Raw genomic sequence first — 22,850 nt, 5'->3', positions numbered from 1 at the left:
TGACAAAGACCAAAATTTCCCCTTATTCTACCAACAAATATCTAAGCTACATATTTTTTTCATTACATTATATTAATACTTTATGATTACATTGTAAATAATTATTTAGAAAAAAATATCTCTGTTAAATAAAAAAAATACGGAGTGTTGTAATTTTAGTCTTAGTCGAAGATCTTTTGTGAAAAGGGTCACTGATCATTAGACCTACAAGGTTATTATTATAGCATAGACAAGAAATGTTCTAATTTGATGAGGAGAAAAGTCCGTGGCCATGACACCCTCGAAATGCCAGGAGTCCTGAGTCCCCAATGGTCCCAGGTCCCACGATACCGTTCTCTGGATGAATGTACAGATGTTTCAAGAAAATTTTCCACCTGCAACATTATGCCTTGTCCTACTCTACATCTCCCCGTCACAAACAACGCATCTATTGAGGTTTTAAAGTTTCCTAAAATAGGTATGTGAACACCTTTTGATATTTTGGACCATACAAGTCTATTTAATAAAAATATTTCCTTCAACTAGCAAAAGATTTCTATAGTCACAGTAATTGGTAATCTTTTTCATTTAATATAAACATAACACATGTGGATGTTAGTTCATTGTTTTAATTGTGTTATTCACATGTTTTCATCATGGCGAGTGAAAAATCTGTTTATGGCAACCAGAAATTCTGAAATGGCGAATTACTTGCCTTCTTCGTTATCTTAGAGTTATGAAATTGTATCTTTTTATCCCAAAATGAAATAAATCTAATAACATATTCTGTAAAAGTAGGATTTCAAGACTCTTGAATGATGATATTTATGAGGCGCCGTTTTGGTATTTACTGGTAAAAAGTGATATCACCTATTTGAATAGGTGATATCACTTATTCGAATTGGTGATATCACCTTTTCATTTCCAATAGGTGATATCAACTATTCAAAAAGAAGATATCACTTATTTGAATAGATGATATCACCTGTTCGAATTGGTGATATCACCTATTGGAAATGAATAGGTGATATCACCTATTCAATTTGAATTGGTGATATCACCTTTTCGAATAGGTGATATCACTTATTTGAATTTCTTACAACAATAAAATCTATTCAATAATGAATGCTTCCTATAATATATAGATTACCACTGGAACCAAGAAAATTCAGACTACCCAATTTTCATGCCTTTTTCCAATTTTTCTTAAAGATTACATGATAGATAAATGAAATTAATTAATTTGTGAGCAAAAGAAACTACACTTTCTATTGGGGTTGATTAAAATTAAATGCAAAACTGTAATCTATTGTCTCCTAGAATGATGAGTTATAAATCGAAAGTGAAAGTAAATAAGATTTAGGGACCTATAGTCTTGGGAGCTGTTGTGATTTCATAAATAATTTAAATAGGTGATATCACTTATTCGAATAAGTGATATCACCTATTCAAATTAGTGATATCACCTATTCGAATAAGTGATATCACCTTTTCGAATAGGTGATATCACCAATTCAAATCAAATAGGTGATATCACTTATTCGAATAGGTGATACCACCAATTGAATAGGTGAGATATAACCTAATCGAATAGGTGATATCACTTTTTGGCAGTAAATACCAAAAAGGTGCCCCATAGATATTCACGATTCCCGGAGAATTTATGATATAATCTGGCGAGATATTCCGTTGTTTAACTGTAAAAGGGAGAAAACTTTCCGTTGTTCAAGTGTGCTTGTGGACAATTCCCAACCACATATACTTGTGGACAGGACCCCCCCCCCCCCGTTATTCAACCCCGGGGCTTATTGCATGGAATTTTTTTTTTCACAAATTATCTTTATTACACTTACTCATCATGATTACAATAGGAAAAAAATCGTAAAACCCCGAAAATAATCGCTCCACAAAACTACCCCACTAAAGTTTTGGTATTCACTGCCAAAAAGTGATATCACCTATTCAAATACGTGATATCTATTATCACCAATTGAATGAGTGATATCATCAACTGAATATTCGAATAGGTGATATCACTTTCTGGCAGTAAGTACCAAAACGGGCCTCATATACAGTGTATTTCACATGTGTATTCCTTGTGACAATGCTTACCTTTTACTTACGTATTTAACCTTTGTGTTTTCACTTTTTTTGACCTTGGGGTTTACCACTTTTAAACTTTAATTTCGGTCATAACTTTTAAACAGTTAGTAATATAGGGCCTTTAACACTTGTAATGTTCACCTTGGCCTTTATTTTTGAGCAGTTGGTGCAAGCGTTTTCAAATAATTTTAATCATTATGGAAAACTATACTAGTGTCTAAAAAGTTATCTATAGAATCTTAATTAATGCCTATCCTGTCTGCTGTATGTTGAGGATTATTTGTACTCCATTTATCTGTGTATTAATTAGAAGAATAAAAGTACGTTGTATTAATAAAATATTAAATTATTTGATGATATCTTTTATTGGATTGTTGCTCGCATCAAATGAAATGATAGTAATCTCATTGAGTTTATGATAATTTGGCGCTCTATTTACCCCAGTACTTTTATTTCAGTATCATTCAATACACTTTCAGTTCAACTCGTATAAGGATTATTCATTGAAATGCTATGATTGATACCTGCTGTAATGGATGAAAACACACTTTCATAATAAATTTCAATCCTGTATTTGTTACGGCTAAATGTGGCAAATTTATTAACATTGGAATAACAAGCTTTGGTCCTGATCTCTGTAATTGTTTTTCACTCTAAAAATCTATACATCCCGGGGACGCAAATTGGACATTGGTATTGAATTGGTCCGATGGTGAACAAATAAACAATATATTTAAAGTCATCCAGATAGATTGGCTTTCAGCTTCAGCCTCAATTTCTGGTCATTTTAATCTGTTTGCGTGTTCATTACGTATATGGGGATTTGTTTTTATTGCTAAGTAGCTTTAGTTTTGATAAATGAATTTTTCGGCATCCTACTGCTTTTGTGTTCAAATTTAGTCACTTGAAATTTGCATTCAAAATTACTGTACAAATAATCGATAACTATTGGATTTAGCTTAATGGTAAAAGCATTGCAAATGGTCAAAATTACCAGTTTGTAAAATAAGATGTACTAAGATTGACGGAATTTTTAAAGATGTAATTTTAAAGTGCGATTCGCAATATATTATGGAATTAGTTTGGAAAATTGTATTATGTGTTTCTCTTTTTGCCGTTGTTTCGCAGTCAGTGCTCCCGCAAGGTAATACTTAACAATCAAATTCAACAAAAAGTAAAATATTTTATTTTTATATATTTTATTTGAATATCTTAGATAGAGAGATCGCTGAAATTAATAATTATAAAAAAAAAACAGACGAAGAGAACAAACAAATGCGGGGGTGGGGGAGGGGGATGGGGCAAGTACTTATCCGATGAGTCTATTTTGGTTGTGAATTTTCTTTTTTGCATTTGGTGAAAATTAGACAAAGGTTAAACTGTCTTCTCTGGTAAAAGTCGTATAATCAGAAAGTTGAAGTATCTGAAAATGGAAAGCTGATCAATTTTTACTCAGACGCTATTTCGTTCACGTCTTTGAATACTAACACACTTATATGTATAATATTCTTCAATCTTCAGCAATAGATGTTGGATGCCTTATAGATTCTTTGTGAACATTCATGTAAAGATAAGCTAGTGTTTACGGAAAAAATAATGATGTTCTCAAACTTGAATTTTTTTTTTGCATTTGTTTTCCAAAATTAATTTCTTAGTGGGAACAGAAACATTTTATGCATTAATTTTCAATATTGGTGCAATGCTTAATTTATGCATCTTTAATTGTAAAAAAAGAATAATTATTATATACATGTAATATACAACGGTAAAAGAATTCTACTATAAAGGCGACACACTTAATTTTTTTTTAATCTAAAAACAAATTTTCTTAAAGCAAGGCAATTATTTTTTTCACAGTTCCATCGAATTACACACTTTCTGAGTGGCCAACATGGGGCTCATGCATCGATGTTTCTGGAACTGGGGGCAAAAAGGGTGAGAAGTTAAGGTCCCGGGATTGTCTGGACGATATGGGTGTGGTGGCCGACTGGAATGCCTGTAACTGTTCTTGTCCAAATAACGAGACAAGCACATGCTTTCTACCTGGTTGGTTAATTATAATATATATTCATTTTTTGTTAATATTTTGTTGATTTTCTTTAAACACACCAAGAAAGAAATTAAAAATTCCAAGTTAATAAATCGAACTGTGTATAACAAATCATTTATGAAATAAATTAATTTCGTTTAATTTTTGACTGCCTTTTCCCAAAGTTTTCCGGATCGCATTATGAACAGATAAGCTTATGTATATATTTTGCTTTCTACAGTTGACGGAGTCTGGGGCTCGTGGGGTAGCTGGAGCTGCGTTAACAAAGAGTTTTACAGAGTCAGAAAATGTAACGACCCAGCTCCGGCTTATGGCGGCAAAAACTGTGACGGAGACTTCGACGACAATAACGCAAGTAATGAAATTTTTTAGAAGAGAAGACACTTAAATCCTTCATAAGGAATTGTAGCTTACGGAAAAATTCGAAAAGGAACTAAATCTGCATGTTAAACTGTTTTTAAACAATAAGAAAAACATTAAATAGTTTACGGAAATAAATTATAAATAAAATGTTGAATGACTTTTAAACAATTTACAAACTTTATCTATTTACAATATATTTTATAAAACGTCAAAAAAAAAAAATAATAATAATAATAACGATTAAAAATAGCCAAGGCATATTGATCATGTACATACACATGAAATTCTGTATTTGATAATTCGCAACTTTGAAATCAATTTTCATACTATCTCTACACAATCAACTATTTTTTTGAGAGCATTGAGAAAAATATATTGTAACACATTAATATTGAACTTATTTATTTAATTTTCATTATATGTACATATTTAAAATATATTCAAAGATATAAACACTATCAGTGAAAAAAATCACTGTTAATTACTTCAACGAAATTAAAAAAATAACATGTTCAGTTAATTTATCTTGGTCTTTTGATATGTCAAGAATACTTAAATTAATTACAAATTGAGTAACATATTGTAAATTTCTATTTTTTTAGCATACACATACATGTAATTTGAAAAAATTAAGACTTAAAATCATAACTCTTGTGTGCAACAATTTTAAGCCTATAAATTGATTTAGTCTCTTTTTAATTGAATGGCCATATTGCTTTATTGAATGATTTTAATTTCTAAGAGACATGACCAGAACCTGTAATAAGGTGAACAGTTACTCAAATTACGCTGATGGCCTAACGGTTATTTAACACTGTCCATTCAAGAACGTTAAATTGAACGTCCATAGCTAGGAGAGTAGAACCATGCAACAAGTAAAGATTACATGTAGTTTTATTACCAGTACGTAGTTGAATAAAACACCAAACGGAATTTTATAAATATGCTATAAGAAAATATGATATACCGGGTAATGGGTAGAAAAATGAGGGAGTCATGATGCAAGTGCATTTTAAACACTCAATGCAACGTCACAATGTTTGAACAGGTCAAAAATTATAAAAATATAGAATTTAATTAAACTGAAAGCATATCATGGGAAAGGATAAAGATTGTCAAACTCTACTTCCATACTATGTCAAATAAAACTATTTAAGACCTCTCTATATGTGGATATTTTAGGGCATTGATCGCACATCAGAACGTTACAACAAATAATATCATAGGCGTAGTCACAGGGGGGGGGGGGGGTGTATGCAGCGGGGGCACTAGCCCCCCCACTTTTTTCACCAATAAACATATGGGGGGCATTGTCAAGAGTATATGGATACTGTGCCCCCCACTTTTTAATGAAGAACAAAATCACAGCTATTTTTCCCCAACATTACCTTTACTATAGGAAATATTCATTGAATGGATCCCCCCCCCCCACTTTTTGACCCTTGTATAGTTATAGTTATATCGAAGAATTGTGGAAAAAAATTGGATTTGAAAGTAACTTGCCTTTGAAAAAGTTGGCCATTTTGGAGAGCATGAGAAGTAATGAACACATTCAATTTGTCTCCTTTCATAAATTATCTTTCTAGTACATATTTACAATATATTCCATGCATATAAAACTCAAAAAAAAAAAAAATAATAATAACGTAATTAAAAATCACGTCAGACGAGCTTTTTAGGAAAGCCAAGTTGTACATACACATGCATACATATACATGTAGTTTGAATAAGACAGAGGCAACTTTGTAACAATTTTAAGCCTATAAATTGATTTAGTCTCTTTTTAATTGAATGGCCATATTGCTTTATTGAATGATTTTAATTTCTAAGAGACATGACCAGAACCTGTAATAAGGTGAACAGTTACTCAAATTACGCTGATGGCCTAACGGTTATTTAACACTGTCCATTCAAGAACGTTAAATTGAACGTCCATAAAAATGCTAGGAGAGTAGAACCATGCAACAAGTAAAGATTACATGTAGTTTTATTACCAGTTTACGTAGTTGAATAAAACACCAAACGGAATTTTATAAATATGCTATAAGAAAATAAAATATACCGGGTAATGGGTAGAAAAATGAGGGAGTCATGATGCAAGTGCATTTTAAACACTCAATGCAACGTCACAATGTTTGAACAGGTCAAAAATTATAAAAATATAGAATTTAATTAAACTGAAAGCATGTCATGGGAAAGGATAAAGATTGTCAAACTCTACTTCCATACTATGTCAAATAAAACTATTTAAGACCTCTCTATATGTGTGATATTTTAGGGCATTGATCGCACATCAGAACGTTACAACAAATAATATCATAGGCGTAGTCACAGGGGGCAAAGCCAAAAGCACAATGAACCCCCACTTTTATTTCCAGATCTGGGGGGGCCTGAAGTTGTGCTGTGCCCCCCACTTTTTAATGAAGAACAAAATCACAGCTATTTTTCCCCAACATTACCTTTACTATAGGAAATATTCATTGAATCCCCCCCACTTTTTGACCCTTGTATAGTTATAGTTATATCGAAGAATTGTGGAAAAAAATTGGATTTGAAAGTAACTTGCCTTTGAAAAAGTTTGGCCATTCCACAGTGTTGCCCCCCCCCCCCCCCCCTCGAAATAGGATTTTGATTTGAGGAACTTTTTTTTTTTTGCTTGTCAAAGAATTCCTGGAGTTGAGCCCCCCACTTTTAAGTTTGTGACTACGCCTCTGAATATCCAAAATGAGATTTCACGTTGACATGTGTTCCTGGCGTGCAATACATATAAGCATATAAATATTGTTCATCAAGCATGTAAAATTAAATGTACAAATATTTAACGCATATGATCGAATTATGAACTGATATGTAGTATTTACCGTTGTTTGAAGTTATCGCCCTTATAATTTCATATTGCTTATATTTTATTTACAAAATAAACAATTTTGCTAAATCACATTTTAAGTAAAATGATCAATAATAGAAATTTTATAATTTCTTTTTTTAACAACGATAAGAATTTCCTCTTTATTCTAGAATAAGTATTTTTCTATTAATTTCATTGTAAAAATATTTCATTGTGAAATATCTATATATTATGCATATATAGATTTTTTTAATGGGAGTAAAGAGGAACTGAGTCAGGCGGACAAAAAATAAAGAGAGAGGAAGAGTGTGGGGAAATAGTGGGGGGAGAGGGATTGGGGTAGGAGAGTGGGAGTGGGGAAGGAGAGTTGGAGTGGGGTGGGATAGTTGGGAAGAGAGGAGAGAGAGTGGGGAGGGAGAGAGAGAGGGGGGACTGAGGGCATGGAGAGAAATGAGTCAGAGTGGGATTGAGCGAAGAGAGAGAGAGAGAGTGGGTGTGGAGATTGGGAGTTGGGAGAGAGAAAATGGGGAGGAAGAGAGAGAGAGGGGGGATCAAGAGGAGTGGGAGTGCATAGAGAGAGGCGTGAGAGAGGGAGGGGAGTAAGGAAAGGAGGGAGAGAGAGGCATGAGAGTGGGGAGGGAGGAATGTGAGGGGGAAGGAGAGGAGGGAGAGAGATAGGAGTGTTAGGGAGTTACATATAGTAAGAGTTGAAAGCAAAAGCGGCGCAACTGGAGAGCGAGCCTCTACCTTCACAATTTCGAAAAAAGCCTATTTACTAATCATTACCAGACCACCCAGTTCATTTGCTTAACGGGAAGAAGGACTGTTACAACGCACTTCCAAGTGCGTTGAATTTTGTCCCAAATTTAAAGCTTTTTGAATTTTTTAAATTTGAAAGTGCGTTGCCACAGAGTATATTTTTAATAAAGTAGCGACCAATTCAATAATGCACAGTACCTGTCTCCATTTGCTATAATTCCTTAGAAGTAAAGGTGCAAGTGTGGGAGTGATTTACTCCCAGCAGTGATTCACTCCGGCACAGATTTTAGCTCAAATTATTAGTAAGTGTCTACATTATTAAGATTTCTTACTTGAACTTTTCCAATCTTAATATCTATATATAAGTTTAAAACTGTCAAAGGCTCCGTGGAATACTTAATTTCCTCATTAATCTATTCAGCTAAATACCGTGATGGAGCATGGACAGCTTGGTCTAATTACTCTTCATGCTCTGTCCCAATTGGCCATGGAGTTAAAAACAGAACCAGGGAATGTACGAATCCCAGTCCTTGTGGGGTTTTAGCCAGTTACTGTCCAGGAAGTAATACATCTGATGCCGAATGTGAAGGTAAGCTGCATAAAAAAATAACCAAATATATATCATACTAGGCCTTTTTTAAGCTCCACTGATAAGAGATCAGGAGACCCCATATGATAATAAAATGCACGTCGGTCGTCCGCCTGTCTGTGTGCCAAACTGTCTTTTTCTTAATGTCTGAATTTGCAACGTATTTTGATTTGTTTTCAATAAATCAGTTTTTATAATTTTTGAAATTTTGATAATATTTCATACATTTATCATTAAATGTAATATAATATGAAAATTTTATTCATGCTCCACGTAGTGTCCACAGTTCCCCGATCAATCCTTGCGTAATAACACAGCGACCACTTATGCAGACAATTATTTCTCCATTTATCAACATTTAATTTAGAGGGCAATTCTAATGTCTTTTTGCAAAATGTATCCATTTTGTCTGTTTGTTTGTTGCTGTGTGATGTCGAGTTATTGCAAAGATACATTTAAAAAATGAAAATATCTTATGGTTTGGAACCAAGTATGTGTTTAGCTAAACGAATTTAGAAGTAATGATTATAAATTATTTGCAGAGTTCCCACCATGTTTAGAGGGATCAGTTTTTGGAGGGAATTATATGACAAAAGATGATCCTTTAGTACTGTATTCGTCAGCCAATATAGAGATTCTGCCAAAAACACAAATAACGTGTGTTTTGCCAAACCTTTACAAAAACTGGACTTTGTACTTGTGCGATGAACACTCTGAAAACGAGACTCTGACCTATATGGCAGAAGCATCACTCTTTCAGATACGCCCGGGGGCGTTCCCGTTTGGCCTGTATAGACTTTTTGTAAGAATTGAGTATTACCCAGGGTCGTATGAGTTTGTGGAGGGATACATGTACTTCAAACTGCAGTTGCCTCCCCCTAACGTCATCATTCAGGGTGGGTCGGGGAGAATGTCGGGTCCCGGGAAAACCACGCTTGATGCCTGGAGTGGATCTTATGATCTTACAAAGGGACCCGGGTACAGGGATGGTCTGAAGTTTTCGTGGAGTTGTCTGGAATTTCCGACGGATTCCTTAGAAATGTTGATGACATTTGTTATTCCCGAATCTTTCACATTCTTAGCTAATGTAACAGTATCGTGGGATTATATACAAAGCCTAGCTGTAATGTCTGATACATATCTTAACCTTGCCAGTCAGACAAATATTATGTATTTTAATAACACTTACAGATATTTAAACTTAACAAATATTACCAATCCCCAAAGCTGTGAAGATTATTCAGCATTTACAAGGAAGAAAAACAGAATTCCCAATCCGTGTTTCCTCGACAATGTGATGAGCGCCGAACTTTATTACTTGCTTCAAGATTTTACCAGCAATAACTATATTCAAGAAATATTAGCCCATAGAGAAGTTGCACAAAGAGGCTATACAGATATAAAGAATGGTTTACCATTGCTTAAACTAGAGCCAAACATTACAATCCAGGAAACAGATATGATAGAGACAGAATTCTTGCCAAGTATGAAATCTCTGATCAGACATTTACGAATTATGACGGATGTTTTGACAGAATTAAATCGGTTAATGTATGGATTTCCCAAGGAGAATTTTACCATCTCGACACTTCGTGATTTCGACAAACATCTCGTGGATCTGACAACTGAGGCAGAAATAATTTCAAGTTTTAATATCTCAGATATGATGGCATGGGAAGCTGAAGCCTGGAACCTTGTGATCAAGCTGTTTGAAAACAGTCAGTGTACGTCTTTCTCGGAGACTACCACGGGCTTTGCGGAAGTGGTCACTGATCCGAATCATCAGACCAAAGCTGTAGGGTATATCGTCTCCGTCAAAGTAACTATCCTGGACGCTGAAAACATTTATCAACAAAGAATCCAGATCGTATTTCCGAATTCTAGCTCTATTACTTATTCCAGCGATACATTTCCTGATATAAACATAGAGTAAGTAGTCATACCTCTGAAATAACTAAACGAAAATACTTGTAATCTCTTCTGCAAGTAAAACATTTTCTTCTTTTTTATGTCATTTTCATGATGTAAATGTTTCTCAATATTTCTCTCTTTTTGCATCTAAATGTCCAGAACATCGCTTCTCCCATATTTTTAAGTACTAATAGTCGCCAAAAGATGTTGCTTAGTCTAGAAAAATTCTGTAATTTGTATGCAGAAAAACTGGTTGTCTTAATTAATTTGATTGAAACTTTCCTTTTCAACATCATATATAGATGCTTGTTGAATTGTAAACCTAAAGTGGCCACATCTCTAGTAATGTCCTTACGAGCAGAGTGTATAACATGTTCTGCCAGCGATCTAGCGAAGATTGTGTATAGCTGGAAGTTACTGGAATTCGATCCAACAACAAGAACAACCAGCAAAATAAACGACTGGGAAGACTGGTTAGAAACAGGTACATGTCTTATTCAGCACATACAGTATCTAACTCCATTTAAAAAGTCAATGTCAAAGATATGTTTCTAGCAGAGGTTTTTTAAACTTGTGATTTTATTTTGCTCTAAGTTATTTCTAATGCATTCTAGATCCATCAGAACAGAAATTCTTCGTCAAAGCCAATTCGTTCCGTCGTTTGTCGTATTACATGCTGACGCTGAGGATGAACATATCAGACGACAGGTGGGCAGAAATACGGATGATTCTGGAGACGACGGAACCTCCGTATGACGGATACTGTAGATACGATACGACCAAAGGTAACACAATTTACACCATTATCTATCACCAGTTTTCTTAATGATTTTCTTACGAAACAGGAGGTACATTCTTATTAATGTTGCTCGCATGGCACAGTTTATAGAGCGACTTCTCTAAAATCGCGAAGTAGGAAGTTGATCCTTACGTTGCGGGTATGAATCCCAATGTGGCACGTAGAGACTGGTCCTTCGGATGAGACCGTATTAACCGCAGTAGGTGCTGGCAAAAAAATCCCTCAATAATCAATGGCCCTGAGTGCCGAGCATAGGATAATATTTGCAGCTCTTCATCGGCAAATGGTGGCATCTCCATATGAGTGAAAAATTCTCGAGAGGGACGTTAAATAACAAACAATCAATCAATCAAAATCGATAAACCACTTAAATTTATTTGTTTAAAAAGTACACGTGCAAAAGTTGGTATAATTCTCCCGAAAAAATCTTGTATGATTAATACAACAAAATGACAAAAATGCCCATATATATAGTAACAGTTTATAAAATTGTAGTCTACTAAACTTTCATTCATTGATTTATACTGTTAAAAACGGTGTAAATCTTATCCCGTACTTACAGCAACTCATGATCTTGTCCAAACATATCTATGCAAATCCATATTTTCGTTTCGAGAGTCCAAAACTCTACATTTTGTATAATCAGAGAACAGAGATGCCGGTGGATCCTTTTACTTGTTTTGTAAAAATAAATACACTGTAATGCTTTTTCAGATGGTAAGCAATTAGTGGTCATTAATGCATGGAAAGATGAAGGGTTTAGAAAGCAGAAAAATAAAGAAATAGACTGGAAGGAACAGATCAGTTTTCGGTTATTCCAGGAAGATTCCCAAACCCAGGAGAAGACGCTCCTATACCAAGGCAGTAAGTCATTTCAATTAGTATCACACATGTAGTTGTCTTTACAACTGTGGTAAATGTCGATTTTCGTTTTTATACCTGAAGAAAGAATAATATATGTTAACTTAGTTCCCTCTTCCATTAGATGAAAGGTACATAGAGGGCATTTATTTCAACTATGGACACGAAGAAGATAATTGGTTAATAAATACATATGCGGAGGTACTAGATGTCTTTGATGATTTTACAACTTGTACTTTTCATCCTATCGCGGTAAGTACATTGCTGTAATTTGGGAAACAGGCTTTTATTGATGTATTCCTAAGAAGTTTGAGAAATTAAAGATACATGGCCACAAGTCTTTAAAAAAGCTGACGTGAAAAACAAATCTAAACTTGCAAAATTCATTTCAAAAGTATAAAAATGTCTTACCTAGCATATAACGAGTATTTTCAGCGGTTAAAACATTTTGCGAATTCTTCTATAAAATAGCAAATAAATTTCTACGATTTTATCTCTAGTACATGTATTTTCTTGCATGCCCCTTAGATTTAAATAATTATCGAATTTGTCTTGGAATATAGAGAAGCGTGCAAGCTCTGAATTTGTCTTGGAATATAGAGAAGCGTGCAAGCTCTGAATGTAAGGTTGATGCGATGTCCTACAAACGTTTCACTTACTGTTGATGAGATTGATGAGATCTTTGCGGTTATAAATCTTTCCACATGTCTTTGAAGACGCAATTTCATGGTCTTCATTATTTTCAATGATGCTACAAGTAATGTTTGAAAAATGTGATGGTCAAGTAAATCTTTTTAAATTGTTTTCGGTTTTCAATCTTGACGCTTAAGAAGGATATGGAGATAACGAACAGTATTCAATATCAAACAATACAAAATAGGAGCAGAGCAAACACGGACCTCTAAAACCTCAGAGGTGGGATCAGGTGCCATAGAGTAGTGAACATCCCCTGCTGACCGGTTACACCCGCCGTGTGCTCCTTGTCATGATCGGGAAATAAGGAAAAAATCCGTCGTCAATTCAGGTTATAAATAATGGACTAACAATTAGTATGAAAAACGTCATTCAGCATTTTACTCAATGATAAATTGTATTTGCTGACAAGGTCATTGTATCGACCATAGAACTGATATTCTTGTTTTATCAACTTGCTTGTCAACAATTTACCTCGTTTTAGAAATTGTTCATACTCTTGCATATTTATATTTATGGTAGGACTTCTTTTTTCAAACATATGTACGCCGAATGCGCCGTTTGACCTTTTGTAAACCGGGATTGTTCCTTCATTTAAAAGGGGAAGGTTCGCTGGTGTCGTATTCCGGTCTCGCCGGTTTGAAACGAAGGAAGTACTCAGTCTTAGCAGAGACATATTATCATTTTACAAACAGCGTGACAGTTTGCTTGATGGGGCGTGCTAAAATTTTGTGTGCTGGTTATCATTTTACTCATCGATTGGATCAATGAAATCAATACTCATTTGCATATGAAACTTGGAATACAACAATACCCCGATAATACTGGCCAATCACATTGAATGATTGTTTCCCAGTACGGCATTTGTAGTCAGGAGCAACACGTGGTCAGTCAAAGCCCGTTTTCTGTCCTAAAAACATGTATTATATCTCTTGTGATTTGACCGGATGGTTTTTTAAAATACGTTTAACATGTATAAGAATGGAATTAGTGAGACTACTCTGCTACTGTTGTACTATGTAGCTATCGTCATTATAGGAAGTAAAACTTGCTTTGTCCGTTCACATGTAATTGTTGTTTATTCACTGCGATTGGTCAGTATTGTGAATGGTATTGCTGGGTTCTGTGTTTCATATGTAAAGTATTATTGATTCCATTGAAATCGAACATCCAATCGATGAGTAAAAATGATAATCAGCATGCGAAATTTTAGCACGCCCTATCAAGCAAACTGTCATGCTGTTAGTAAAACGATAATATATGTCTCTGGTCTTAGAGATACGACGGGAAAAATTCAACGATGTAATTCATGAATTTCCTTTTACATTGAATTTCTAACAATCCAACCTTCTTCCTGTAGATCATATTGTAAATGTGATAAATCTACATTAATTGATCGTTATTGAATATAATTTTTTTGCCGGTCTTCTTCATTTGCCACTTAGCGTTTTACGGTGTTTTACGCTTTGAAACCAAATTTATGATAAAAGACAACAACGATAGAATTAAAAAATTTCTAGTAACGAATAACTACAATAAAGAATAAGAGGCAGATAATCGATTAGTTATGAAAGTCAAAGTCGGGGATATCATTGTGAACTTCTTATTTATTGTTCGTTAACATATCGTCACGGCAACAAAGTTAGTAGAGCGCTCAGAAATGTGTGTTCGTATCACGGTCGCGAATGACCTAAGTCGATTATAAATAGGTAGCAAGTGTTTGTTCGCCAAACCCTTCACTTTGAAGTAAAAGTTGCGAGATGAGACCGAGGCTCCGTGTCGCGGTAGGCGTTGGTACGACAAAGAATGGTTGATTGTATGTTGTTTTACGTTCTATTCGAATACTAGTATTGTTTTACTCGATCAGATAGACACGTCACCATATACCGGTAAAGGGCTTCAAATTTAGACCTTAACGCGGCATTCAGGACCATTGAGCAGTGAAGGATCTTCGCCATGCCAACATCTGTCGTGACAAGGGGCTTAGGGTTTTCAGGTCTCATTCGAAGAAATCCATCAATTTAACTTTAAAGTGCCGAGCGCTTGGCGAAGGAACAATTGATATTTTTTATCGACTTCGATCAGTCGACGCCAAGGTTTGAACCTACAACCCTCCGTCATGGAGCTAGCGCTCTACCAACTGAGCTTCCTTGACGGGTTTGCTTAAAATATTATTGGTTTCGTGAGCTTTCATATTTCGATGGCAACCAGCAATTTTCTTCACCAGATGATTGCATGATTGGAATGACTGGGAAACTCTTACAGGTCTATTCCCCAATGATGGCCATGAGCGTGGAAGACTATCTACAAAATTCACAGGCACTGATAGAAACTGCAATTGAACAAGAGGATGTGGGTCTGGTTTCCATGGCAGTAGAAACAACTATCAGTACCACCAATCGGGAGGTATGTATAGCTAGTCCTCTTCCAGTGATCATAAGTACAGCGTGTTTTTGTATCATCGACCCAGAATTTAATGGATTCTTTTGTTATCTCTTCCCTTCTTCATCATCTTTCTAGTCTCTTCCACCGCCGAGTTTGATCGACACGCTGGTGGAAGACCCGGGATCGTGGAGTAGTGTGGGTGACAACACCACATTTGAAAACCTCTTTCAAGAACTAACCTACGTCCCAGAAGATGTTAACTCTACCCTCGAGTTACTCACAGAGGTGGGATTAATTCATTACTTCCCCTACTCTAATGGCATTTATTTCTCAATTCATTATTTTGATTTAATCTTGTTCAATGTAAGGCCACTCAAAGAAACTGTATTTAGGGAATGAAGAATATGACAAACCTTCTTTCAACGTCTACAAGTTCACTAAGAATAGACACCACGGTTCGACAAAGACAAATGGCATTTTCCTCGGGATCTGCTATGGAGAAGAAGCAACTGGTCACCAAAGAAGTTATGGTATGGATTAGCGGCGCTTAGTGGGATAGATATATAGAAACTTGAAGTTGATGTCAGGTATACAATCTTTCATAAATTTTCTCTAGGCCACAGCGCTGAATGCAACGAATGACGTAATTGGTAACTTCATCAACACATCCAAAGAAGCTATGTTTCCTGTATATGAAGATTATCTATCTACATCAGAAGGTCGATACAGAATAAATATTTTTATAAAGTAACTTTTCGATCACATTTGCATTTCCAATTCCCCATGAAGATTTCAACAGGTTTTAATAATTTTTTCCGTTATGCAGCTATCCTACGATCAGTGGATAATCTTCTGAATGTTTTGATTCCAAAACTAAGTCCAGACATTCCAGATACAGGTGACATTGACGAAATAGCAAAAGAGTATGCCGCTTCAGATCTCATTAACAGTTACGATGGAACCGGGTTTTCACCACAAGAGAGAGCTCTCTTTACTTCAATGTCTGTGGCATCATACAGGGAGAAATTAAACTCCTCAGTCGATATGGTACGTTAAATACCTCCACCAAAATGGTTCTTAAAACTCCTTTTACAAAATGGTACGTAAAACTCCTCAGACAAATTGGTTTGTAAAACTCTTGAGCAAAAAAAGGAGATGAAATATGGCGCTAACGAATAGTAGTAAAGCTCATTTAGACAATACTGAGGGGGAACAGAGCAATCACAGGCCTCCAAAAACCTCAGAGGTGGTGCCAGGTGTTATCGGGGAGTGAGCAATCTCCTCAATAGAAATGGTACTTTTAATTTCCCATCATGGCAAAAAAAACCGCAAGATAAACAGTTTTATTCGCAAAAGATCTTTTAACCGTCTTACTACTTCTGTAAGTCAATAAAGGCTTTTTTATTTAATTTATTTTGATTCTTCACTTCCTTATTTGAATAAGAAAAGTGTCTGGCGTTGCACAGATTTTATGTTTGATAAGCTTAATACCGCTTTCTGTTAATTCCTGTATCTGTCCTGTTTCATGTTCTATGGAATGTTTTGTATTATTTTGGCGTCTATCAATATGTTAGGCGAGTAGAACTGTCCCAAGCATGCAGAACTCCATTGTCGAGCTTGGCACTGTACTAAAGGAGATTACACATAGGAAACAGTTTGAAGTAGAAGTCACTCGACCAGGATTAACAACAAGTATGGAAAAACTCCGAGTTGACCAGGAGATTGACAGGAAAGATTTAAAAATCAAATTGGACGTCAGTAATACAAATCAAGAGTTTCTGCAGGTTGGTTGTTATATGTTTATTGACGATTTTAATGAGATAGGCAAATGTCTATCTCTTGATGTTGTTGAAAAGATTTTTTTAACAGTTTTAAAGAATAAGTACGTTCCAATTATCACCATTTTCTTCAAGCATTGAATTGAATAAATACATTTTTCAAGTTGCAGATGTAATGCAATTAACAAAAAAGTTGGCAATGTGTTTGCATGGTACTGTACATATATAGTGTGTACAAAATCACTTGCCTTTAAACAAAATTTGATCAAAATGATAGAGAACTGTTTGTGTTTTAGGTTACCAAATACTCAAAAACACCTTTCATATGGGATTCAGAAGCAAAAAACATACAGTCACCCACAGTTCATATTGTTCTGGGCGACCAAACTAAACTCCCTTCCATAAAGACCAAGTTCAGCGTATCTCCTTCGGTGACGAAAAGAGACGTCGTTTTAGCGTTCCCTGACGATCCAGAAGAGTCCAGCTCACAGACTTTTTCCTATAAAATATGGTGGAGGAATCCGTTGGATAATTTGGTCTTTAGTGTGGAATGTGACAACAGTACGATGAATACAACATCACATGTAGTGTATGTCAAAAAAGACAGAATCCCTACCGCCGGTAACCACGGATGGTCGAAGGTGATTGTCCCCAGTGACTGGACTGATGTTGGTTTCTCGTGTCTGCTTCCAATCAATTTCTGCCCTGGACCATGCTTGATCTATTTTTCAGTCCATGTTGCATCCAGTAAGTAATCGAATAGTCCTTGAAATTCTTTCATACTCATGAATAATTGAGACATTAAAACATAATGGCGATATATTGAATTGATATGTAATTACTAAAAGATCTGCAACAAATTAGAATGAATTGTCCCTCCACATCCGACATATCAATAAATATTTTCACTGTATAACAAGGCCTGACAAAGAATTGATGATGATGATCAAAGGTGAATACTAGAGATTTGATATTTTTCTTAAACATCAGTTCCCAAACCAAGGACTTCTAGGCGTCGCCGATCTGCTTACAACGGCACCTCAACTGCAACTTACCGTATTAGTGGCTGGACCACAGGGTGTCGAGTGTGGGATGGGGGCAAATGGGATAAAACGTCATGCCAGGTATCTAATGTATTATACCTCCTCCACAATGCGTCTTGTCAAATGTTAAGCTTTCTCGATTTTGTTTGAAGTCTTTTTTATCAATAAAAAACTCCACAATAGCCATGATGGTTTTCATTTGTTATCAAAATATAACTAGTGGGTACCTCCACTTGTTTTTTTTCTTCAGTTAACTTCGGAAACTAATGGTAAAGAGACGGTTTGTGAATGCAAAAATCCTCCAGGAGATAACTTTGCCACATCCTTCTTTGTTCCACCCAATTCTATCGATTTTTCCACGGTCTTTGATAAATTTGACATTTTGGGAAACGGCGCAGTGTTTGGTACAGTTACGGCTATCATTGTACTTTATCTTATTGGTCTTCTGATAGCGCGGCGTTATGACAAGAAAGATCAAGAAAAGGTACTAATAGTTAAGAGACAGATGTCAGATTTTAAATACACATCATCGCACGATTGCAAATGAATTTTTTGTTTCATTTTAATTTATAGAAGCGTCTTTTCAGTGTGATTTTAGAATTTTACTCTTAACTGTCTGTATAAATTTTTCTTAGTGGAAACTGTTGTACATGAATGACAACCTGAAGACAGACAAATTCGTATATCTGGTTACCGTTTACACCGGACTATCTAGAAACTCGGGCACCAAAAGTAACGTCAGTTTCGTCATGACTAGTCACCTAAGGGACACCGGGGTCCGGCATCTCACTGACGGAGTCAAAAAGGTCAGCAATTGAAATTCTAAAAAAAAAAACGTGTACCTGAATCTTTTTCCTGTTTTTCGAAATGATTTGATTCTCAAAGAAGGGTTTTACTTTTTGCAATTTCAGGGTTTCGAGACTGGAAGTGTTTGTACTTACGTGATGACTGCGCAGAATAATCTCGGCGATTTAACTTTCCTGAATATTTGGCACGACAACAGCGGAGAAGGAGGGGACGCTTCATGGAATCTGATTAAAATTGTCGTTGAGGATGCGCAAACAGGAAAGATGTGTGTTTTTCCTTCTTCTTGATACGTGACAATCACGATTAATGTAATGGGAAAACTTCCATGAAACTCAAGCCATCTTGAGAAAAAGAAATATATTTTTGGGCTGACAACCTTTTCTCATATTATAACTGAGATAACCTTGATGAAAATAGAGCTGTTCTTTAAATTACAGATTTGTCTTTTTCTGCAATCGATGGTTAAGTCTGGATTCAGATGAAAGTTCCATTCAATGCACGGTGCCTGTATCAACTCCGGAGTCCCTACGAACTTTCAATGTAAACTTTACGGACAACAGTCGGGAAAATATAACAGACAGTCATCTTTGGCTTTCTGTGATTTATCGCCCAGAAAAGAGTGTATTCACTCGTTGTGAGCGCCTCTCCTGCTGTGCAGCACTGCTTTTCTTGACAATGATTTCAAATGCTATGTTCTACGGACAAGACGAATCTGTGGATCAGATACAGATCGGTCCTATCAAATTCGCTCTGTCCTCAATATATATTTCATTTATTGGGGTTATTATGACCTTCCCTGTTATCCTAGCAGTAACAATGATCTTCAGGAAATCAAAGTGGTCAGAAAACTCTCATGAGCAAGATGAAGAAGATGTGGAAACATTTAAAACTCGCAGTGAAGGAGAAAAATTCCGTTTGCCAAAGAAATGTGTGTTCGTTGCATATGGTATTGTTGCTGTTTCGATCTTGGTCTCAGGATTTTTTGTGGTTTTGTATAGCATGGAATGGGGCAAAACAAAGTCTGAAGAATGGCTGAAGACGTTTTTCATGTCATTTTTCGAATCAATGTTTGTGGTTGATCCAATCAAGGTTTGTTTTTCGATGCTTTCTTGAAAATGAAAATGTCTTGTCAATTAGCAAATTCCTTAGTAACTAAACCATATGTATTTCGTAGGTTTTTGCAATGGCTATATTTTTCTCAATCATCATCAAGAAATCCCTTGAGGATAGTGTATACTATACTACAAAACTACTGAAACAATCACAAACCAGGGCTGTGGCGTTTGCGAGAGAAACCAAAAGTTTGTTCCTCTAATTTATTTTGATTACTATGTTCTCTACAAAAATAAAGATGTCAATCACATTCGAAAAAAATCGATTACAAGGTTCCATTTGTATTGTTAGAAATTTTGGCGCTATCTTTGCCTTCTTTACGAATTTAACTCGGAATTTTTGTCACATTAGAGGCAGACATTGTTCCTCCAAATCCAGCGTGAAATATGATGTTCATTTGAAACTTTAAAGTAACGTTTATGTGTCTTTTAAATTTCTGATTTTCTTGTTTTAGATATTTCGTACTATGGAGCACCTTTCAACGAAGAAACACTCGAGAATATGAAACGTAAAAGATTAAAAGAAATGAGAGTCAAGCGTATTCTCATTCAACTGCTGCTCTACCTCTGCTTCTTGGCAATTCTTTACTTTATCAGTTACAACAACAGGGATCTTCACTCGTATCACATCAGGCATTACTTGAGCAATCGACTTTTACACAGCCCCGACAAAAACTGTACCCTTCAAACACTGCGTTATGACAAAGTAAGATGACCCATAACAATTATTTTTTTCCATTGCTTTTCGCATCTCTTCACAGTTGTGTTGAGTTAGTGAAGCATATCAAAATAATTTAAGTCATTCTTTTTGACTTGTAGATTCGAAGTATTGATGACTTTTACGACTGGTTGAGAAACACATTAATTCCTTTCACATTTCCTCAGCAACTGTATAACGGTCAGCTCCTGGACGCATTTGAACGTCAATACATGGAAGACCAATCAAATTACAGACTGGGAGCTGTTCGACTTCGTCAGCTTCGAGTCCAAGAAGGTGGGTCTACTTTAAGATATGACCACAGACCATTGATCAAGGTCTTTTTAGCTAAAAGTCTTAATAAGCTACAAGAATTTCCCAATTTTTTCCCATCTGTTTCCGATTCGCAGTAATCCTGTTTTGTCTGTGCTTTCAGAGAAGTGTTTCATTCCCTTGTTGACTGATTTCACATGCTATGCCAGCTACTTCATATCTTCAGAGGATGAGGAATCTTACTGCCAAAGCTGGGAATCAACTTCGTGTGCAGATAACGCAACACTCTGGTCCGCAAAGGCATGGCAGTTTACTAGTGCCAAAGAAGTATGGGGTGTTCCGACTATCGGACTTCGAGGTACCTACGGAGGAGGTGGCTTCATCGCTGATCTTGGAATCCATTTAAAGTATGCCAACATGGTAGTGGACGAACTTTATAACAACACGTGGATAGATCGACAAACAAGAGCAGTCTTTGTGGAATTTACTCAATACAACAGCAATACCAACCTTTTTACGTACGTCTCACTCATGACTGAGTTTCCTCAAACTGGTGGTGTTTTTACGACAGCCAATATTTATCCATTGAGGGTTTATCAACACATAGGGAACTTTGGAGTTTTTATATTCCTGTGTGAAATTGTTCTTGCAGTGTGTGCATTAATTTTCTTCATCCATTTCATTATGCAAATAGTCAAACACAAAAGAGCGTTTTTCAAAGACTCGTGGCGTCTATTTGACCTCATCATTTTAGTTTTGACAGTAATTAGCATACCTATGTATATAACAAGAATGCTTTTCACTTCATGGACTATCGACAAGTTTACAGAACAAAAATTCAAGTTTGTTAACTTTGGACATATTGCTTTATGGGATGAAATACTTAACGCATTCATATCTTTCCTCGTCTTCTTGACGACTCTGAGAATTCTCCAAGTCCTGAACTACAGTCGAAACATAACACAACTAGCCTGTGTTTTATCTAATGCCAGGAGGAACTTAATGGGTTGCTTCTTTATGTTTGCTTTGGTCTTCTTTGCCTATGCAGGCGTTGGATACCTTCTCTTCGGGGCTCACCTTGCAACATACAAAAATATTTTTGTTTCCATTACGACAATAGTAAACTCACTGATAGGACGAAATAGTCTTCATGGACTAATACAAACATGTCCGATTATAGCCGAATTCTACTATTTTACATTTGTAATGTTCGTCATCTGGATTGTAATGACAATGTTAAATGCAACCCTCAACAAAAGCATTCAGGAAATTAGGACTGGCATCAAAAAAGAGGAAGAAAGATACGGAATAGATGACCTTCTGCAGAATTTTCTGAAAGATGCCTGGCATATTATCAACTTAAAATCTCACAAGAGCTCAACTGAAACCTCCAGGCATCGTACGACTACACCTATGACATCCAGAGATGTCAGTCTGCTTTTGGAGGACTTTGACGGCATATCCTACAATGATGATGAATAGTATATAGATGCGTTTATTGGAAAAAATTCAAGTACCAGGGTATCTATGGCACAAAGAAAATGCATGAAGACAATTCTATATGTAAAACGCTTTCCATCCAATTGGAATATGTTAATCATTAAAGATGAAAGAAACGCATACCAAATAAGTTGTTGAAAAGATTTATTTTTATACATTGTTGAGGAATACTACTATTAGTACATGTTCTGATAATGACAGAAAAAAATCATTTGTGCTGCCAACATTACTCAGACATAACCACATTCAACAAACCTGTTGATGAAGGCACATGTTGATTTAACACACAGAGTCAACATC

The 22,850-nt window shown here is 35.6% G+C and overlaps 1 protein-coding gene across 1 annotated transcript; it reads left to right on the top strand.

The window, feature by feature from the left end:
* Positions 1-285: 285 nt before the first annotated feature.
* On the top strand, positions 286-22,686 carry LOC134281571 (uncharacterized). The gene is made up of 25 exons (XM_062764007.1): positions 286-457; positions 3,940-4,128; positions 4,353-4,487; positions 8,524-8,691; positions 9,234-10,620; positions 10,905-11,086; positions 11,217-11,387; positions 12,116-12,265; positions 12,387-12,514; positions 15,221-15,361; positions 15,476-15,625; positions 15,733-15,870; positions 15,957-16,059; positions 16,167-16,387; positions 16,915-17,124; positions 17,415-17,865; positions 18,109-18,242; positions 18,412-18,645; positions 18,797-18,967; positions 19,073-19,233; positions 19,406-20,057; positions 20,143-20,269; positions 20,536-20,786; positions 20,900-21,074; positions 21,214-22,686. The coding sequence occupies exons 1-25, from the start codon at positions 286-288 to the stop codon at positions 22,530-22,532; spliced, it is 7,320 nt and encodes a 2,439-aa protein (XP_062619991.1). The 3' UTR covers positions 22,533-22,686.
* Positions 22,687-22,850: the final 164 nt, after the last annotated feature.

The sequence above is a fragment of the Saccostrea cucullata genome, unplaced genomic scaffold (assembly GCF_032062105.1).
Source record: "Saccostrea cucullata isolate Sc308-1 unplaced genomic scaffold, CSIRO_AGI_Scuc_v1 ctg66, whole genome shotgun sequence".
In the NCBI taxonomy this organism is placed as follows: domain Eukaryota; kingdom Metazoa; phylum Mollusca; class Bivalvia; order Ostreida; family Ostreidae; genus Saccostrea; species Saccostrea cuccullata.
This window is presented reverse-complemented; position numbering and strand designations above follow the sequence as displayed.